The sequence below is a fragment of the Melampsora larici-populina genome, assembly GCF_000204055.1.
Source record: "Melampsora larici-populina 98AG31 unplaced genomic scaffold MELLAscaffold_48, whole genome shotgun sequence".
Classification (NCBI taxonomy): domain Eukaryota; kingdom Fungi; phylum Basidiomycota; class Pucciniomycetes; order Pucciniales; family Melampsoraceae; genus Melampsora; species Melampsora laricis-populina.
Window position 1 is genome coordinate 589,727 of NW_006768812.1, and position 18,534 is coordinate 608,260.

General features: G+C 45.4%; 5 protein-coding genes across 5 annotated transcripts; 3 read left to right on the plus strand and 2 right to left on the minus strand.

The window, feature by feature from the left end:
- Positions 1-1,420: 1,420 nt before the first annotated feature.
- MELLADRAFT_92064 (uncharacterized protein) lies at positions 1,421-2,326 on the plus strand (the record flags this gene model as incomplete). Its single annotated transcript, XM_007415077.1, has 3 exons — positions 1,421-1,501; positions 1,637-1,754; positions 1,803-2,326. 3 exons carry the CDS (start codon positions 1,421-1,423, stop codon positions 2,324-2,326), a joined length of 723 nt encoding a protein of 240 aa, XP_007415139.1.
- Positions 2,327-4,068: 1,742 nt separating this feature from the next.
- Positions 4,069-4,829, minus strand: MELLADRAFT_92065 (uncharacterized protein; the record flags this gene model as incomplete). Its single annotated transcript, XM_007415103.1, has 3 exons — positions 4,069-4,248; positions 4,304-4,657; positions 4,716-4,829. The coding sequence occupies 3 exons, from the start codon at positions 4,827-4,829 to the stop codon at positions 4,069-4,071; spliced, it is 648 nt and encodes a 215-aa protein (XP_007415165.1).
- Positions 4,830-5,261: 432 nt separating this feature from the next.
- MELLADRAFT_110908 (uncharacterized protein) lies at positions 5,262-6,089 on the plus strand (the record flags this gene model as incomplete). The annotated part of the gene is made up of 4 exons (XM_007415078.1): positions 5,262-5,352; positions 5,391-5,647; positions 5,701-5,853; positions 5,985-6,089. 4 exons carry the CDS (start codon positions 5,262-5,264, stop codon positions 6,087-6,089), a joined length of 606 nt encoding a protein of 201 aa, XP_007415140.1.
- A 610-nt stretch (positions 6,090-6,699) lies between these two features.
- Positions 6,700-7,578, plus strand: MELLADRAFT_110909 (uncharacterized protein; the record flags this gene model as incomplete). Its single annotated transcript, XM_007415079.1, has 4 exons — positions 6,700-6,765; positions 6,831-7,187; positions 7,236-7,388; positions 7,489-7,578. The coding sequence occupies 4 exons, from the start codon at positions 6,700-6,702 to the stop codon at positions 7,576-7,578; spliced, it is 666 nt and encodes a 221-aa protein (XP_007415141.1).
- A 4,397-nt stretch (positions 7,579-11,975) lies between these two features.
- MELLADRAFT_66994 (uncharacterized protein) lies at positions 11,976-15,204 on the minus strand (the record flags this gene model as incomplete). The annotated part of the gene is made up of 12 exons (XM_007415102.1): positions 11,976-12,014; positions 12,113-12,189; positions 12,243-12,603; positions 13,119-13,242; positions 13,302-13,306; positions 13,377-13,518; positions 13,752-14,057; positions 14,110-14,268; positions 14,319-14,419; positions 14,483-14,635; positions 14,690-15,073; positions 15,130-15,204. 12 exons carry the CDS (start codon positions 15,202-15,204, stop codon positions 11,976-11,978), a joined length of 1,926 nt encoding a protein of 641 aa, XP_007415164.1.
- Positions 15,205-18,534: the final 3,330 nt, after the last annotated feature.

An 18,534-nucleotide genomic window follows, 5' to 3' on the forward strand; every position in this document is an offset into this window, starting at 1 on the left:
CCATTCTTCCCATTTCACTCGACCGATTCATTCATTTGCTCTCTCTCCGACCGATTCCTTCCGTTCTCTTTTCACTATCTCCTTCCACCTTTTCAAACCTCTACTCAAAAGGTTTATTTGTCCTTTTAGCCCCTATTCGACTCGATCATTTGGTTTTAAAACCAAGGTAAGTTGATTTTGTTTTGTTTCATTTTCTTCTTTGATTTTGTTTACTGACTTCTTATCTTTGATTTAGATCGGTTACTCCATCAAGACCTTCGATTTCATCATAATTTGTAACAATCTCGGTTTTAAATCAATCCTCAAGTTCCTTTGATTCAGTTCCGTTACCTCTGATTGCTACTGATCGATCTACTTCATATTTATGTAAGTTTTCATTTTCTTTATCACTGTTATCTTGTCATCCTTTCTTTTTAACTCTTCTCTACTACTAATACTAACTATTGTTTATCTTTGTTTTTTCTTCTTTTGTTTTATTGAAGCTTTTCACCCGCCCGATTCTTTTCTTTTCTATACTTTGATTTCATTCTCTTTTTCTTTCTTTTTTTATTTGTCTTTTGTTTATTTTATCTTCTCTTGACTGTTAGATGGCTGTATAGTAGTTATAAACAGTCTAAGTGTAAATTTGGGTTGAATAAAAAAATAAAATCTGTTGATATTGAAATTGAATAACATGATCAATAGTAACATGATCACCCAAGGTTGCGAGTGAGTCTAAACCCAAGTTAGTGAGATTGATGGATATAAAAGAGGCAGAGGAAAGCAGCTTTTGCTTTCCACATCCTCCCCCAACTTACTATTTGTCTCGAATAGATTTTCTTAAATTCTCGCTTTTCTCAATCGATCTATTCAGTTTTAAAACTTCGAGTTGATCCTTTATTTCAGTTCTAATCTACCCTTATCCAGTCAATCCATCCCATCACCGAGACCATTCCCCTTACCTTGTAGCCTTATTTTGATTACATTACTTGGTGTGTTACTTTTAAAACCACCAGTCACACTCCATTCCGTTCACTAATCGTTCGATCCCTTTTATTTCTTTCTTTATTAATCTCTACAGTGCAATTATTATTATTTTTTTCCGTGCTACAGATACTGTTCGTGTTAAAAACTTGGTTGACTATTATCTAAATCAAGGTTTGTTAGATTTACTGAACTCTTTGCTCTGTTTTGAGTCGTACATATGCTAATATTGCTTCTATCCTCCATTCTTGGTATCTGCTTTTGATTTTGCTTGTTGGTTTCCACCCAGGTATGTTCTTTTCAGCTTTAATCTCCCTCTTTCTTTGACTAACTCATATGTTTTCTGACATTGTTGTTTTATGATGTATATAGTGTAATACAATGGTACCTTACAAGCCTCATCCCACAAAGTGTGCTTGCTGCCCAGAGGATGATATCTCTTGCTCCTGGATTGTCTATGATTCCGCTCCTTGCTCAACTTGTTTACCTCCTCCTCTTGAAAGTTGTGACCAATGTGCCAAACGTGGCAGATTCTGCGGTAAGTCCCTGTTTGCTTTTTTCTCTTTATAACCTTGATTGTTACTGATGTCCTTTAATATTTTTGTTTGTATTATCCCTGTGTCTTCTTCCCCTCTCTCTTAACAAGCCTGCTGATCCTAATTTGCATTTAAAGTGGAAGGAAGACGTTCGAATGTGGAACAATTGGGGAAACGCTCCTCTTAATTTCACCCCAAACTCTAGTTCCTCTAATGCTAAACCTCACTATGATCCTTATCCTAAGCCACCAAAGTGTAAGCCTCACACGCCCAATCAACCACCTCCTCGAGCCTCACCTCCAGCTCTCAACCCTTTTGTTACATCTTTTGTACCAACTCGACCAAAATCACCTCCCATCAAAGTTGAAGACCCTCCTCCTACTTTTTCTTCCAATGCTATTAATGTAGAATCTACCAATGTTGTTGATTTAGAACCAGAACCTGTTCCAAAAACCACTAACCCTGTTGAACCACCCCTAGATGCCGTGATTGAAGAATGTATTAAAAAATATGGTGATAAAGCTGTTCTTTTCTGGTTTGCTAAAAAAGTAGATTTATCTGAAGAAATTAGACATGTAGGTAGATATGTTCCTTCTTCTTCCTCCGCCGATACCATTGCTAGTCTTACTCAACGTATGGTAGAAAGCTTGTATGAACATTGGTCCGTCTTTGATCCTAACTCTGAAAAAGAGGTCCACGCTAGAGTCTGTCTTGTTCAAAGGTTGAAATCTCTTGTTGCTCATTTTATCATGCATCCGCCTTCTTCTGAACCTTCTAATCCTAGTACTTCTTCTTCTGGCAAGGGTAAAAAGCGTGCTTTCCATTAGGAATTTGTATTGTTTTTCTTTTGTTGTATTTCTAGGACTTGTCTACTTATGTTGTACTTTTACCGTTCTTTGCCGCTTCTTGACTTGTGACTTGTGTTTCGGTTTCTCGTGAAATATTAAATCCAAAAAAATCTTATGTATAATGTTGTAGTAGGAAAATCTCTTAGAAAAAATTGTGAATAATAATAAAGAACCAATTCATTGGAATGATCACGAGTTGCCTTTTTGACTTTCACTCTTTAAATTCTTGATCCACCTCCCCCAACTTAGATGAAAACCGCTATGCCCACTATTATTTGATTTATACGACACATTTCAAACCGTAACCTTCCACGTCATACTAAATTAAACTATTCCACCAACTCCTTTCCGTCCACTTGTAACTATACTTATTTGATTTGTTGTCCATAATTCTTATTCCCGTAATTCAACCTACTAACTGAACCAATCCCCAAATAACCTCTAAACTAGGCCTTGACACTAATGTAATGCGCACCGGAGTCTGTCCCGGATACTACTCGTACTATATTGCAAGAATATATGTATCAACTACCTTCAAAATTTTAAGCTATAAGTAAATATCCCAGAGTCGTGTTATCTTTTAATCCCTTACTAAGTTTCCAGTCCCTTATCAAAACCCGTCTACACCTCAGAAAAAAATTTCCATAATAGTAATCATCATCGCTGTCCTACGCAATCCAACCTCCTCATACACTCATACCACTTGTCCGCAACCCGTACCAAAGAAAGAAAATAAGAAAAGATCATGCTGTAGTAGTAACCATTTTATATATATAATTGTACTGTGACTTTGTTGCCGCTTTGATTGATTTGTTGATAATGTGCAGCCTCTCCCCAAACCCCCTACTACAGTCTTTAATTGATGTAAGTTAATTTAATTTGATAACTTTGATTTGATAAAATTTGTAACACTATATCCTAATACCAGCCAGCTAATCCACCATCCTCAACTACCAATCCCGTCCCCTTAGAAAAGAAAAAATAGAAAAGAGAAACATAACCCACACTCCGCCAAACCATTTTGATAGTAAAAGTGTTGTGATTTAAAAGTTTCTACGCGAAATTATTTTTGATGTACTATTGAATGTAACTTATTTTAATAATTGATATTTGATTGATTGATTTTATTTTCCTTATTGTAATTTTGTTTTGATTGTATGTAATTTAATTCTGATTCATTTTGACTATCCGTACCCGCCATCTATCCTCCATCCTCGTCAACCTATACCAAACACCACCGGAAAAATAAAAGAAACTGATAAAGAGAAACTTGATTTAAAATAACCATAACTAAAGAAAAAAAGAGAAAATTGTGAAAATTGTTTATAGCAGTGATCCATTAATGTTTTTTTTTTAGGTTGACTGATTGTTGAATTTAATTTTGTAACTTATACCCATCCTGTGCCCCCTGCTATTGATTTGATAATTTGAAGTATATATAGAAAAAAAAAGAGAAGAAAGAAAGAAAGAAAATTGATTTTAAGTAGTACGAGGTACTGGGCGGCCAGCCACCCATAGGTAGTGGGTGGCCCGCCACCCCTTGGCACTAGCAGAGCCTTAGAGCAATGAGCCCGGCAGGAGTAGCACCGATCTAGTTTCGCAGTTCATGGTATACCCACGCCGTTCAGTACAATGTTCTTAATAATTACATCTATCAATTGCCCACTCTTTGTCCCTGTATACCGCACCCTGCGTGCATACGAATACCGGCCCCGGCAAGTCTACCCAGCCCGTCGATACTCGGAAAGTCTTACTATCCACCTCCCGCCTTGCCCCAACACATTTACCACCGCACCCTCCAACCACAGTACACTACCAATATCTCCTCGACCCTCCCCAATCCCTGTCAGCTCTGAAGAATCATACATATAATTCACAAAAAATTCTCTGAAAATGAGATGCTTTCACAACGAATCAGTCTTAAGCTAGGTTCTAAAAGACAGAACTTGTACTCACTTGCATATCCCACTCTCTGTGCATTACTTCGGCGAGCCTCCAATCGCCACCGTCCGACCCACTTTGGACCACTGCATCACTGAGCACCATGCCTTCGCCCCGGACGTTCAAACCAGTTCGTGGAGCTGTTGAAGAAAGGAGACTATTTGAGCCACAGGCGTCGTCTTCAATCATTAAGCGCGCTCGTCGATTCGGACCGCCTTGCACTACGATCCCTTCTAACTGCAACCTGCCCTCTAAGTTTTGACCACTTTCATTGCCCTCCTGCAACAGTAGGACAGGTACCGGCCCCTCGTCGCAGTTCAGGTGTACGGACGCATTGTAAGCTTTCCTGTGGCTGATACATGTATCATGCTAATGACGCGATGGAGAGAGTCAGTAAGAGTCACGAAGTAGAGCTACTGGGACTGACATTCGGTTCGACTTGCAAAAACCCACTCCATCGAAGTGTCAGCCTCGAATAAGCATTAAGACCAGCGCCACGTTTGAGGTATTGGATGATTGGAAAGGACTCTGACGATTGCATTATGTTGGTCTAGTTGCGTACAATTGTTGTTGATGATGGCGCAGACCCAGCAGGAAGGCGACTTCCAGCCATTTATAAGTTCTTCGCTTCACCCCAACTCCTCGAATCTGGGTGCGTCGATTCTTCAACCGGAATACGTCCAACTTTGCTGGATCGCTGCCGCCCATTTCCTGGACTGGCGAAATGTTCGTGTGTAGCGCCAGCCAAATCGATCCTGGGCCAAGTTCGAGTACCAGTTCGTCTAGCCACCCTGCACCAGCTCAGCATATATAGTCTGCAGCATCACTAAGGCCTCGGGCACCGCCTTCTGAACCACGACCCGCAACTACCACACCACCTTTAAACTGCTATGGAGCCACGATATCTTCCCATACACTTCCAGGCTTTGCTGACGTTAGGTGACAGAGTAAGTCTTATGGAATTCGACAGGGTATGCATACGCTGACGGGTTCATTACTTAGATACATCCACAACGCACACGCATTCATTCACTCGGTCAATACCAAAGCGGCATCACGACAAGGTTAGCTGGCCTTCATCTGGCTCCGATCCGGGTAATAGAGACTTCGCCAGGCCAACTGGAGAGCCAGAGCCTCTATTATGGCCACGGTCGGATAATCCTTTCGCCCGGCGATCGCTGGTCGTCCTTACATACGGATGAAGCCGTATTGGTTCGTAGTACTCAAGCGCCTGGTACCCTTGGAACAGCCATAGATGCTACCCTGGTCACCAGCATCGGTAGGGTCGAGGAATGTCACTACTCAACTCATGTCAAACGATGGGTCGTGACAGTTGTACACCGTGACTGGGATCCCACCGTGAGTTGCCGTCATGTGGTTCTTGCGTTGGTTCTAACACGCTTCGCTCGTAGTTTTTTAGCACTGTGTCTTTTACCGTCGAGTATACCCTCGGCCACGATAAAATGGTAGCAATAGGAATTGATATGTTCCAGATTGGACGTGTTCTCACTTTCAATGGTGACGTGATTGGACAATCAAGCCCACAACAAAGGTGGATTATCAACGTAAGCGGTTCCACATCTAACCTACATTGCACAACTAACGTATTTCGGGCCCAGTTGACCGGAGCAGGACCGATTCCACTATGACTCCAACACCTGTGCCATCGGCGTTTGGTCCCTTAGCTCGGACACAGTATTCAGCTATCGTGCTAATTCATTTTATACCGCGCGCAAATTATTCTAGAGCCAAGTCCAACAGGCCAACTGAGCTATACGTTTTAACTGTGGTTCACAGATGATTTTCCCATAGAGGAACTTTTTTCAGAGGAAAAGCCAAGTGCAAGACTCACCCACGAAACTCGACAAGTAGCCTACTCTTTTTGCATTGAGGATCTTCATGGAGTAACTCTCAGGCACAGTGTGTAGCTAGCGCGCTTATGCAATATATATAAATTCTTCTCATGTCAAGTTCCATAGGCGCACAGGGCTATACGTTCTCACTGCGGTTCACCCACGATCCTCTCACAGAGGATCTTCCTTGAGAGCAAAAGCCAAGTGAAGGAATGTTGCACAAAGCTCCAAACCATGTCCCTTTTCATCAAGTATTTTTATCAAGCAACTGTGAAATCTGTTCGAGTTGTGCATGCGTTGCCACATTGGCATTGTAAAGCATAAACAGCTGACCGCGATTCGACTTCCATTTCAACGGGGGGCAGCAAGGGCAAGGTCCATGCTGTACATGTCGTCCGCGAGTGCCTTCAAATAGCATTGACCATAGTGTCCTGCCATGATCCTAGACGGTAGCGGTAGGTGTCACCTGAGAATTCGAATGGCCCAACAGCAATGGTGTCAACTCACTTCCCCCTCACCACCCAACTCTAGCATCTCACGATCTCCCTCCAGTTATCAATGGCAGCCTCTACTGATCCCCGTATGAATGTGACCTTCAGTGGTGTTTTTCGACTCGATGGAGACGTGAGTGCGCCATTGTTTGACCGTCGTCTCTGGTTCCGTCTTGCTGACTCTTGATGCGTACGTAGATACCGGGTCGTGTATCGGGCGATGGTTCTCAGCAATGGTTCCAAAGTCCCGTATATTTACCGATGAACGGTCGTTGGAATCGTGAAGTCTTTGTACTATTTGAGCAAGCGTCGGCCCCACTCGTCCCACCTCGTCCCATGTGGCTTACTGCTGAGATCCTTCCCAGAAGTCAAGTGCGCGATACACTTGTTAGGGTTCAGGCCGGGTTTGCCATTGAACTTGAACACTACATCGCACAATTACCAGCGCCTCGCCCAGTCTTAACGGTCCACAGCAGAGGACACGTAGTGCGATTCACCCGGCAGAACTTCGACCGCTGGATTGTCGTGGCCCTGCATAACGCTTCAGATGAAGGTGTAAGCCATACCTCCTTTAGCCTTGAGAATTTCGCTGACTCATTCTAGTCAGCGGCGGTCATCCACTTCAATGTGATAGACGAAGCGTCAGATGCGCTTATAGCTCAGATTGGGGCTCATGTGTTCCGGGTAGGCAACGTCGTGAGTTTCCAAGGTGTCGTTGGACAGTACCTTCGCCGTAGTGGTAAATGGGTTGTACAGGTATGTTTCACCCTTACTGTGATGTATGGTTCACTGACGATAAGCAGCTTAGGGCAGCACACTCGCAGGGCATGGTGAGGCGCACACAGTTCGCGCATAGTCGCCGAAATTCGCAATGATGCACTCTCAGGGTCGCACCCTTGGCTACGGCGAAGCGAGTCCAGCCCTCTCAATGGTGCAACATTCTTGACCACCACTTAGATACGAACGGGGAAACATTACCACGTAGGTCAGCTGCAGTCATTAGCGCTTCGCTGCCTATGGTAGTTCTCTTTGTCACAATGACCAGCACCTTCCACACACCGGCGCCGGTCCTTTTTGGTACCGTAATGTGAAGGAACAGCAATGAATGATTACATTATAAATAGTGCTGTTCTACAAATCTGATAACCCCATAGTTGTGACTGTGGCGAGGCCTTGTCATAGCGGATCTTTAAATGTCTGAGAGCGATGTAGAAATGGCGTAAAGGTTAATCAACTATTATGACGAACGTCTAAAGTACATTGAACGTACCCATTCAAACAATTGCATTTTTCGTGACTACATTGATAGTCATGGAAGGCGCCGTGCTGGCCAGTGAAACTGTTGTGCATTCCGCGGAAGTGCACCGGGAGAGGCCGACGTAAAGCTGGCCGTGAGCAAAGACCGGGGTCGGAAGGACCAGACATACATTTGCGACTGTCTGGCCTTGTGCCTTGTTGATCGTCATCGCATAAGCTAGCGTCACTGGAAATTGCGCCCGATGAAAAGCGATCGGTACCACGTGATCGCCAGGGTGTTGGAGTGTAATGCGCGGTAAAAAAATTTCTGCCCCGCTTCTGGGCCCCGTTATGATTCGGCACGACAGAGCGTTGTCAGAAAGTGCCAAGATTAACAACCTGGTACCGTTACACAGACCACGCTTGAGGTGAAGGTTTCTCAACAGGACAACGACGGAACCGACCTTTAGCACCAAGTCATGCTGCGGAAATCCGGCAAAGTTGAAAGTATTGAGAATATCAACGCTGACCTGCTCTGCCCAATCGGCCTCCATGGCGTCTACTGACTTGTACTGTTTAGCTGACCCACCTTGCTTCTTGAGTACATACTGACTGATTCTATCAACTGTTTTATTCAAGGGCGTAATGATGACTCTGGCTGAATACGTATTGGCTAACTCTTTCCAGGACCGCCGTTTGAGCAGAGGTACCGCGGCTGAGTAAAAGTCATCCACGACTTTTTTGTCAAAGGAAGAATTGATGTCAAACGGGACGATTTTAACGTATTCTAGCTGGATGAGTTCTACTGGATCATCTTGAAGTGCGCCTTCCCCGACACGTAGCAACCAGTCGGCAAAGCGACGGCGCTCTTCATCAGTCGTAGCACTTGCTTGGTGCAACCTCCACTGCCAGCATATTAACCTCGGATTGGAAAATCCGAGGCGTTCTCGGATCTGAAACCTCGGACAGAAGCTATCCAAGGTTTTGATCCGAGGTATTTTTGGGCGCATAATGATACCTCGGACAGAAACCTTGGATAAGATCTGTCCGAGGGATTTGCATCCAACGATACCTCGGATCTCCCGATCCGAGGCATCTATGTTGGTGGTGCTCATATTCGTGGTGAGCTTGAGCTGAGTCACGTTGATCCATAGGTAGGAGTTTTTGATGCAGGCCCGGACCGAGTCTTGTAGAGAGCCGTGTGGAATGACCGGTAAAATTTGGCGAAAGTCACCCAAAAAGAGGACCGTCAAGCCACCAAAAGGTGTGTCGCAACTGCGCAAGTCGCGCAAAGAACAGTCGACACACTCTACCGCATCTTTGTTCATCATAGATATCTCGTCCCAAACCATGAACATGGCACTTGCTAACAGTCTACCCGTATAGTCTGCGCTCGTGAAGTTGCAAGTGCTGGTGTCGTCCAAGGAGAGAGGAATCTTAAGGACGGAGTGAGCTGTTCCGCCATGTAGCAACAAAAGTGACGCTATACCTGAGGATGCCACCGCTACAAAAGGAAATCCATTCGTATTGCAATAATTGAGACAGGTATTCAACAGGTACGTCTTGCCAGAGCCCCCTGGGCCATCAGCGAAAACCATTCTGCCGGCGCCGGAAGTGATTGATGTCTCTAAAGTGCTGAATATTGCTAGTTGCTCCGGGGTTAGAGTCGAAATAGCCTGATTAAGGGCCTCAGCAGTCAGTGCTGGCGCAACAGTATCTTCCTCATCCGTTGTACCACCTCCAATTTCAAACAACAGCTGAAGGTCCACGTCCAATAGTCCCACCTCTGAGAGAGTTTTCCCCATTCCCAAAACACAACTTTCAATCAAGGAGAGGCCATAATTATAAAGCTGAGCAGTCGTGGGCCGGAGAGTAGGTGACACCAGAGCTAACTGATACTCGCAATCATTGCAGAGATCGTCAATATGGTCTTCCCATAAGCGTATTGGGTTGGATGGCGGGCTGTGGACCAGTATCAAAGCGAACATATCTCGAAGTTGCCGGCCTGTCTTCCATGCCGCCGCCTCGGTGAGGCAGGCGTCGAAGTGAGTATCGGAAAGGAGCAAACCTAGGGAGTCGGCGGCGCTGCGGTATGTTCGGTGTACTACGCCATCAACAGTTTTCAAGTCTTGAAATGAAGTAGGACCACGAATTGTGGTCGAGAGGAGTCTGAGGTAGTACTGCTCCCCATGAGAAGGGGCTGCAAAGTGCAGCCTGGACACCGCGATGGTGTTGTTAAGTCTGCGCAGCCAGGTTTTCTCGGACTTACACCACCAGTAGTATGTAGGCATATCACTGTAGAGCAGCGATCGAACGGGTATTTTTGTTCTAGGTATAAGGCCACCGTGCGAGCACACCACAAAAAATTTGGAGAGGGTTGTTTTGTTGGCCTGTCCTGATTCAACCTGATTTCGTAAACTTTGTGCGTTTTGAAAGTAAACCATGTGATGGTCCTCTAAGTGCAACATCAGACGTGTTATGGAAGGGTAGCGGCCCGATAGGTGATATTTGTAAAGTCTCCAAATGGCTGCACGCGATGAATTAGCTGTCGGAAAACAATGAGGAGTGTATTGCAGCAAGAAGCACGAACCTTCGGGAGAAGCTAGGGTACGGCCATCTACAAAATCGTTGGGCTCGTTATCGACCTCTAAACTGACCACACTACGATCGTGGCCCTTGGATATGTATTTGTATTGATATTTGATTGACTTCATACCGAGTGTTACCTCCACGTTGATATGACATTGAAATTTAAGTAATAAAAAAGCATTGTATGGTACTACATCCCGGTTGGTGTACCTATAACCGTTCTTCACGAAGAAACGACCATCGTCGGGCCGTCTGTAACTCGGGTAAGCCTCTTCGGTGATAGCAGTCTCGGCGGTAAAGTCCTTTGGATAACCGTACTTGCACTTGAATCCGTTCCAACAGGCCTTGCCTTCGTGGCAAGGGCCATGCAGCATGAACTGGGTTACATGCTCGAATAGATCTGGCGATTCCTGGCGATCTGGGAGAACGGCGCTGACGGCCAGATCGACGACGGCCGGCGTTCGGGGTGCAGTAGAAGCCTTGTTGATCAAAACGGCATGGTCGTGTGGATTCCCACGCTTTTGAAATTCAACCGTGTGCACATACAATATATTGTTGCCAAGGCGTCCTCGTTCAAAAATGTCTTCGTGCAGTTCTTGAAGTTTGAGGTGAAAAACTCGTGCAACCAGGTCCGGCCGGTTGTCTGACGTCTGGCCTGGCAGGAGAGCAGCCGTGATTTCTGGCCACTTTGGATTGGCTGTCATGGTAACGAAAAAACTGGGTGGGCCATAGAACTTCACTAAGGCCATAGCGTCGTGGTATAGCTCGTGCATTGCGCGTGGGCCACCGATGAAAGAAGATGGTAGGATAATTCGTTTCCCAACAGCCATGTCGTTGTTGGTCAAAGCTTCTGTAGCCCCCGTATATAGGGCTGCCCAAATTTTCTTTTGATTCATTTTGAAAAATTTCATTCTGGCATTTTCAACGCAGACGTACATATCGACTATGTACTCCTGCAGCAAGCGCCCACCGCGAAGAATAGGTGAAAAGACACCGGGCCGGGTGAAAAGAGTGTATGCCGCCCATTCAAGATTCAAAATTTTGCCGTCGAGCCCTGTGTAGAGCACTATTAACTTGGATCTAGCAGAATAGAAGCATGAAAACATACGTTTGCGAGTGAAGTGGCGGTAGTGCTCATCCCAACCATGGGATCCGTACATGAAAAATATAGGGTAGCGGAGGGAGAAGTAGTTGGTATTGAGTTCTGATATGCGTCACAGAGGACCATCGTGCAGCCTTAAGATGATGTCCCGGTCATGAGAACCTACATTGCCGTCCCCAGCAATAACCGCCGCCACTTCGTTGCAAGCAGGGAAATTGTATCGGTTAGGATTTCGTCCGCCGATGGGCATTGACTTGATCTTGATAGTTCTGACTGGATTGGTGGCTAGTATTTCCTCAGCGGATTTGTAAAGTTTAGCGAAAGGGTTGTGTCTGTAGAGGAATTGCTGGAAACGCTTGATGATGTCAGGGTCCAGACCTCCACCTGCTCGTAGATTGCGGTCATTAGCTGCGTCGTCACCTTGGTCGCCGTACATGAAGATTTGAGCAAATTTCCTAGGGACGCCGGGAGTAGGTAGAAGCAATCCTATTTTGTGCGTGAGCCGCCCTTTTATCTTGTACGTCCAGGCACCGCCGTTACCGGCCACACTGACGTCCTGTTTAGCGCCAGTTGAGGCAAATGAAAAAGAGTTGTTGTATCGACGGATGTCCTGCCTAAAGTCTTTTGATGCTGCAAAGGTCAAAGTTAGATGCGCCGATGGGAGAAGACGAAGTAGCACTTACTTCTGTCTTGGTCGGAGAGTAATCGCTGAACAAACTCTGGCGTGAGGGTGTTCTCATTATCGCTGCTGGGGAGCTTGACGGCACCTTGTTGACAGCAAGCAGCATAAGTAGCTGTGGGCGCTGTCTTAGTACCCGGCTGACGCTCGAGTTTCCAATGTAGCGCACCACAGTAAGCGCACGGGTCATCGCAAGGGCCAATATTGTACGGCAATTCGGAACCAAAGCGGCGTTTAATTGCAGCTTCCGTGTTCTCCAAAGCGTTTCTGATTGCTGGACCGTGGTTGACCATGTTCCTGTAACTATTAGCGGCAAAAGGAGAACGCATAGAAGTATTAGATATGATAGATCCCCGGGGAATGACCTGACCGTCGTAGTTACGTGCAGAGGAGTGAAATGAAGAATTACCACTTAGGTCCACCGTGGGAAATGATGGAAATACAATGACTGTTGCTATGAAGGGCTACTCAAGCCGAATGGGAAATGGCTAGTTGAGGTTGGAGAACAGCAGACTGTTTGAGATGGCCTGAGACAAATAAAGAACCGTTTGGTTGGTTAGCGAGGTGCGGTAGTTTGCAGGTTTTCGATGGGGGAACGAATGGTAGTAAGCTAGTTTGTTGGTCAGAAGTTGTTGAACGAAAAGGAGCCGCGCGCAGGTCGATCTTGTGTTGAAGTGGAGCAGGGTCAGAATGCAACTTTAGATTGAGAGTGGAGGAGTGAGAAAAATGGGGCGGAGAAAACGGCCGAAATAATGATATGCTGAGGGGAGCAAGTCGGTGGACGCTACGTAGAAGCCATGTTATAAACCGGAAGCGCCATATAACAGGATATGGTTTGGAAAGGCTAATACGTGGGCTGATTCACAACCAGACGTGTTACTGGGGCAGGTCGATAATAGTTGGCAATGCAGCCGACGCGGGCCATGACATTATGAGGTGAACTGCCTGGTTGGGCCAGGTTGAAATCGCGGCTAGACACACCGAAGGAGGCGGGTTGATTGTGTCTGTGGTGTAAAAAGCTCGAAATTTGCAGGAACGTTGATTACGTTTTGAGGTGAACTACCTGGCCTAGTCAGTTTTGAATAGCAGCTAGACACTCCGAACGCGATGTGTTGAGGGGTATATATGGTTTACAAACCCCGGGAACAGCGATAACGTCGAGTGATGGGACTGGCCAAGGCTGAATCATGATGTTTGAGAGCGCCGGGCCGTCGCGGTCGCCCATCATTGGGGTGCTGTGAGGGGTGTTCATAGAACGACAAAGTGTAACGGTCAAATTGCTATGTGTGGGTGCAGTGAGCGTTTGTGTATGGATGGGAAGTGGGTCAGCGTTATTATAACGCGAGGTGAGGCATTCAACTTATTCTATTGGCACTATAAACAATGAAGAGGAAAGCATGTCAACACTATATACAACAATGATGGGGAGCCAGACTTGTAGTGTACATTGAAAAGTGAAGGACATAACACGCAACAGAACCGGTAAACACAGGGGAGGGGAAATACATGTTACTTGTCGAGGTCCTCTTGACTATCTTCGTCGAGCTCTCCGTCATCCTCGTCAATTACTTCTTGAACAACTGGTGCTGGTTGAGGTAGAGTCTTTCCTTTCTTCGCTTTGGAGGGTGCTACCTTTTTAGCCGGGGCCTTCTTTGTAACCTTAGGGACTGGAGTTGTTGGCCATTCGGTCTCAGAGAGAAATTCTTCGTCGGCCTCAGGATCTGGGATATCTTGGGCGAGGCTAACAGCCTTGCCTTTTCCTTTGGTTTTAGGTCGGATCGATTTTGCTACGGGAGGGGTAGGGGTTTTGGGGACGTGTCTAGAGAAGAAGGTCAGTAAAAGTGAAGAAAAGGGTGCGAAGAAAGACTTACTTAGCTGGCCGGGTACGACGTCCTGTGCCAGGCGGCGAGTGCAGAGGAGTTTCAGCGACGGGTGCCTTTTGCTTGTTGCTTGAAGCCGCTGCACTGGAAGCAGGGTTGGAAGATGGGTCTGCAACGGCATTAGTTGGAGTAGCTGGAATCGGGATATGCCTAGAGGTTGGGGTCAGTATTGGTGATGCATGAGGTGTCATTAGACGTACTTAGCTGGCCGGATTCTACCAGCTGGGGTGACATGACCTGCTGGGTCGGTTTGTTTGCTAGTGATACCCTCGTTGCCGGTACAAGGGCTGACTGCGGTGACCTGAGTTGTAATTCATTGTCAGTTGGTGCAGCAATGTGAAGCAAAAGGTGTGGGTTGACTGACCTCAACAATCCAGTGGTTGTTGTCGCCATCCCAGTCCACGATGAAGCCAGAAATCAGGGTTTCTCGCCCAACCTGTACCAAATTTTGACTCTTCTCCATATTGCGTGTTGGACGAATGCAATACTCTATTTTGAAGTACTGGTTCTTGCGGATCTGAGACAGACATTAGCGTCAAAATTGATTACAAAAAGAAGGTGGGATACGGACCTGTGGCTGATAATCGATGTGCTTCATGACGAAGCATAAGGTGGACTTTGTATCGTCCTCGTCAGGCATAGTTCGGCGGCTAGAGACGATGCCGAGGCCGGAGAGCGCGGTGTTGTTGTGTAGAACACCGGTAAAAGTTTCACTTGTACCGACATAGATCTTGTGGTCGGCTTCATAATACATGTTGAAGTTGGCAGAGTCCCTGGACGGCAAGAATCGTGCCTTTGTACAGTAGCATTCACCTTCGTGGGGAACTTGCAAAGCAGAGCAGTAAGCGGTGAACTTGCCGTTGTATTCTTTCATGTTGTCGCCGTTCCAGCCGTTACAAGTGATTGCGACGGTAGTGGATCGGTAGGAATAATTACGGCTGTCTGAAGGCGGGTGCTGTGTAAAAGTATCAGTATTGGTGTAGTAGTGGAAAGAACATGAGTGTTACGGACCACTGCACTGTTTTCGACAACACCAGATATCATGACGACATGAGATTGTTTCAAGGGAATATTGGAGCTGGACATAGTAGCGAGCGGGAGATGAGGTTGTGAAGCGCGACGTGGTGGCGTTAAAATATGGGAAGAGATTGAGGTGGTAGAACAAATTTAGGTAGTTGATTGACAGATGATGAATGAGAAAAGGTGTTGAGATGGGGCATCTGGACCGAAGTAATGTTGGTATTTATATTTATAGTTTTGACTGAGTTGGGTTCGAGATGACCGAGTACTGATAGGCTGGAGCGAAATCAGATTGGACTGAATTATGGTGATTGGCAGTGACGGATAACGGATGTACAGTTGTAGAAAAAGTCCAGAGAGGATGGTCGAGACCAAGTCTGCTAGGCATCGATAGGGCAGATTGGGTAAGTTTATATTGGGAAGGAGGGAGGCGTAGCGATGCCCAGAGGGACTGGTTCGCTGTTCAACTGCGGAGTGGCAAAATCAGACTGGAGAATAGGTTATGTGTGGTTAGGACTGACGATGCGGATCGGCCTGGGGGTAGCCTATAGAAGTTTGGAATAAGGTTTAGTCGTACTTACGTCAGGCGTCAATGGAGAAAAGCTGGGGCGAATCAACGGTTGTAAAGGCTGAGAAATGAACGTGGTGTCGAGTAGAGGCGTATAGACAGTAAAGGTAAAGGAGGAGATTGTAATTAACGCTGGGTACTGGGTACTGTCGAGAGGGACATTTCTTTAAGTATATAGATTCCAAATCCAGCTTGATTGATTTGAATGTTGAATTTTGATTTGATGATTGTTGCGCCCGCCCCGTACCCACTACTTTTGTTGTTTGATTTTGATAACTCTCCATCCTGCCAACACCCACCATCCTCAACTATCCTATCCCACACCGCCAAAGATAAAAGAGAAAGTTATAATAAGAAAAAATCCACCGGACTACGCCCGCTTTAACACTAAATTCACCAATCCCATACAAATACTGTCCACCTTTAAAGAGAAACAAGGACAAAAAGAAAACAACCCAACATATACACACAAAACCAACACAAAAAGAAAAAACTTTGAAGAGAATTATTTTTATTTATCTTATCCTGAACTTCCCGCACTTGCTGATTCCTCCTCTTGAAAATCTTCCTGCACTGAAACCTCTGAAACCCCTCTTGGAAAAAATCTCTTGATATGTTCTGCTGCCACCCGCCTGCTTAACACTGTCCTGTCCAATTCTTCCAAAATATAAGATCCTCCCGGATATTGTTCCTTCACCCTATAAGGCCCATTCCACCTATCCTTGAATAATTTCCCCCATTGAGATTCCAAGCTTTTGTTATAAACTAAGACTAAATCCCCAGCCTCCAAAGCACCTCTTAACCTATGTGAGTTCTTCTTATCCCAATATATAACACCCTCCGTCCTTGTCTTCATCATCCTGTCATAAGCCTTCTTTAACATTTCATCCCTCTGTTCCAACTGCTCCACTCTTGCCATTAATAACTCCTCCCTGGTAGTAACTTTATCCCAATCCACTCCAAGAAAAGTCCCCGCCTCAACATTCACTGGTAAAATTGCCTTCTGATTAAAAAGAACTTCATAAGGTGAGAATCCAGTTGTCCTCTTAGTGGAAATCCTGTCTGAAAATAACACTAAAGGTAATTTCTCCGCCCACTTCCTTCCATCTTCACCGCACATTTTTACCAAGGTATTCTTCAACGGTTGCTGTCCCCGCTCTACCATTCCTTCACCTTGCGGCCAATAAGCAGTAGCCTCCCCCAACTTTGATCCTGATAAACTCGCTGCCTCTCTTAATTCTCCCTTAAATTCTGGCCTTCATCTACTGTAAAGCACTTCACCGCCCCATACCTCCAAATCCACTCCTTCAAAATAAAATCCGCCACCGCCTTTGAAGTTAGCTTTTGTAAAGGTTTTGCTTCCACCCATCCTGAAAGATCATCTCTTGCCACAATCAAGTACTTATATTTACTAGTCTTAATATGCACAGCATCTAGACTGACCCTTCCAAACACCGTAGCTTCCCCCGTAGCATGTCCTCTTTCCTTTTGAGTATTGGGACTTCTTCTTTGACAAGCTTCACAAGACATCACCTATCTTCTCACGTCTTCCTTCATCACCGGCCACCAAAACCTAACCAAACACCTTCTATAAGTTTCTTCTACGCCTCTATGTCCCATTTCTTCATGTAATCTTACACTATCTCTTGACCTTCTTTTCTTGACACTGCCAATCTTCCGCAAGGTATTCCCCTCTTCTTTAATCTTCCACGCTCCATAAAGAAAGTCTTTGACCTATGTTGTATCCATTGGAAATCTTCATCAGAACAATTTGAAGGCCTATGAAAACTCTTTAGATATTCTTCAAGTGTCGCCCATAATCCTTCTTGAGTCCAAGGTATCATTTCATTATTATCATCAATAGTAAAAACTGGGAAACCCTCATGTGGCGTAATATCATCCTTTTCTTCATCGAAATCTTCTCCCTCGGATGTTGAATCTTCCCCAACTGGTCTTCGTGAAAGTCCATCTGGCATCCCAAAACTCTGCCCTGCCTTATGAACAATATCGAAGGAAAATTATTGAATAAATGCCACCCATCTAGTCATTGGTGCATTTGGTAAAGTTGGTCTGTTGATCATTTCTACCAAAGACTTTGCATCTACCTGAAGCTCAAAGTGTTGTCCCCACAATTTGCTTTGAAATTTCTTAAGTATTCTTGCAACGCCACATAGTTCTAGTTTGGGTTGAGAATATCTTGCTTCTACCGGTGAAAACACCCATGATTCGTAGAACACCGGCCTTGCCTTCCCTTGCTTATCTTCTTGCATCAATACACCTCCTGCCGCCATTTGACTTGAGTCTACCGCCAATATAATCTTGCCTGCGCCTTCCCCATATTCCAATCCCTTCAACATAATCTCTTCACCAATAATTTGTTTCAGCTTATCCAAAGCTTCCTGACACTCTTCATTCCAATCCCATTCCACATCTTTCCTAGTCAACCTTCTCATAGGTGCTGCAATCTTAGAGAAATCCTTAATGAACATCCTCACATATATGCACATTCCGAGAAATCCCAAAACCTCTGTAGTGTTTCTAGGAACCAGCCAATTCTGAATCTTGTTCTTCTTCTTCTTTGATATTGTCCTTCCCTCCTTACAGACCACATGTCCCACAATCTCCAATGCTGGCACACAAACTGCAAACTTCTTTCCTGAAACTGTAAGTCCCGCCTCTTCAATGCTAAACAAAACTCTTTCTAAAGTAACCGCATATTCCCATCTGAAACGCCTAATGCCGGGATTTTCTTCCTGCACCGCATTGCCGTAGGTAGAATCAGGACCTTCGATTCCACCGTCATCAATGAAGATACCTACGTTCTGTGG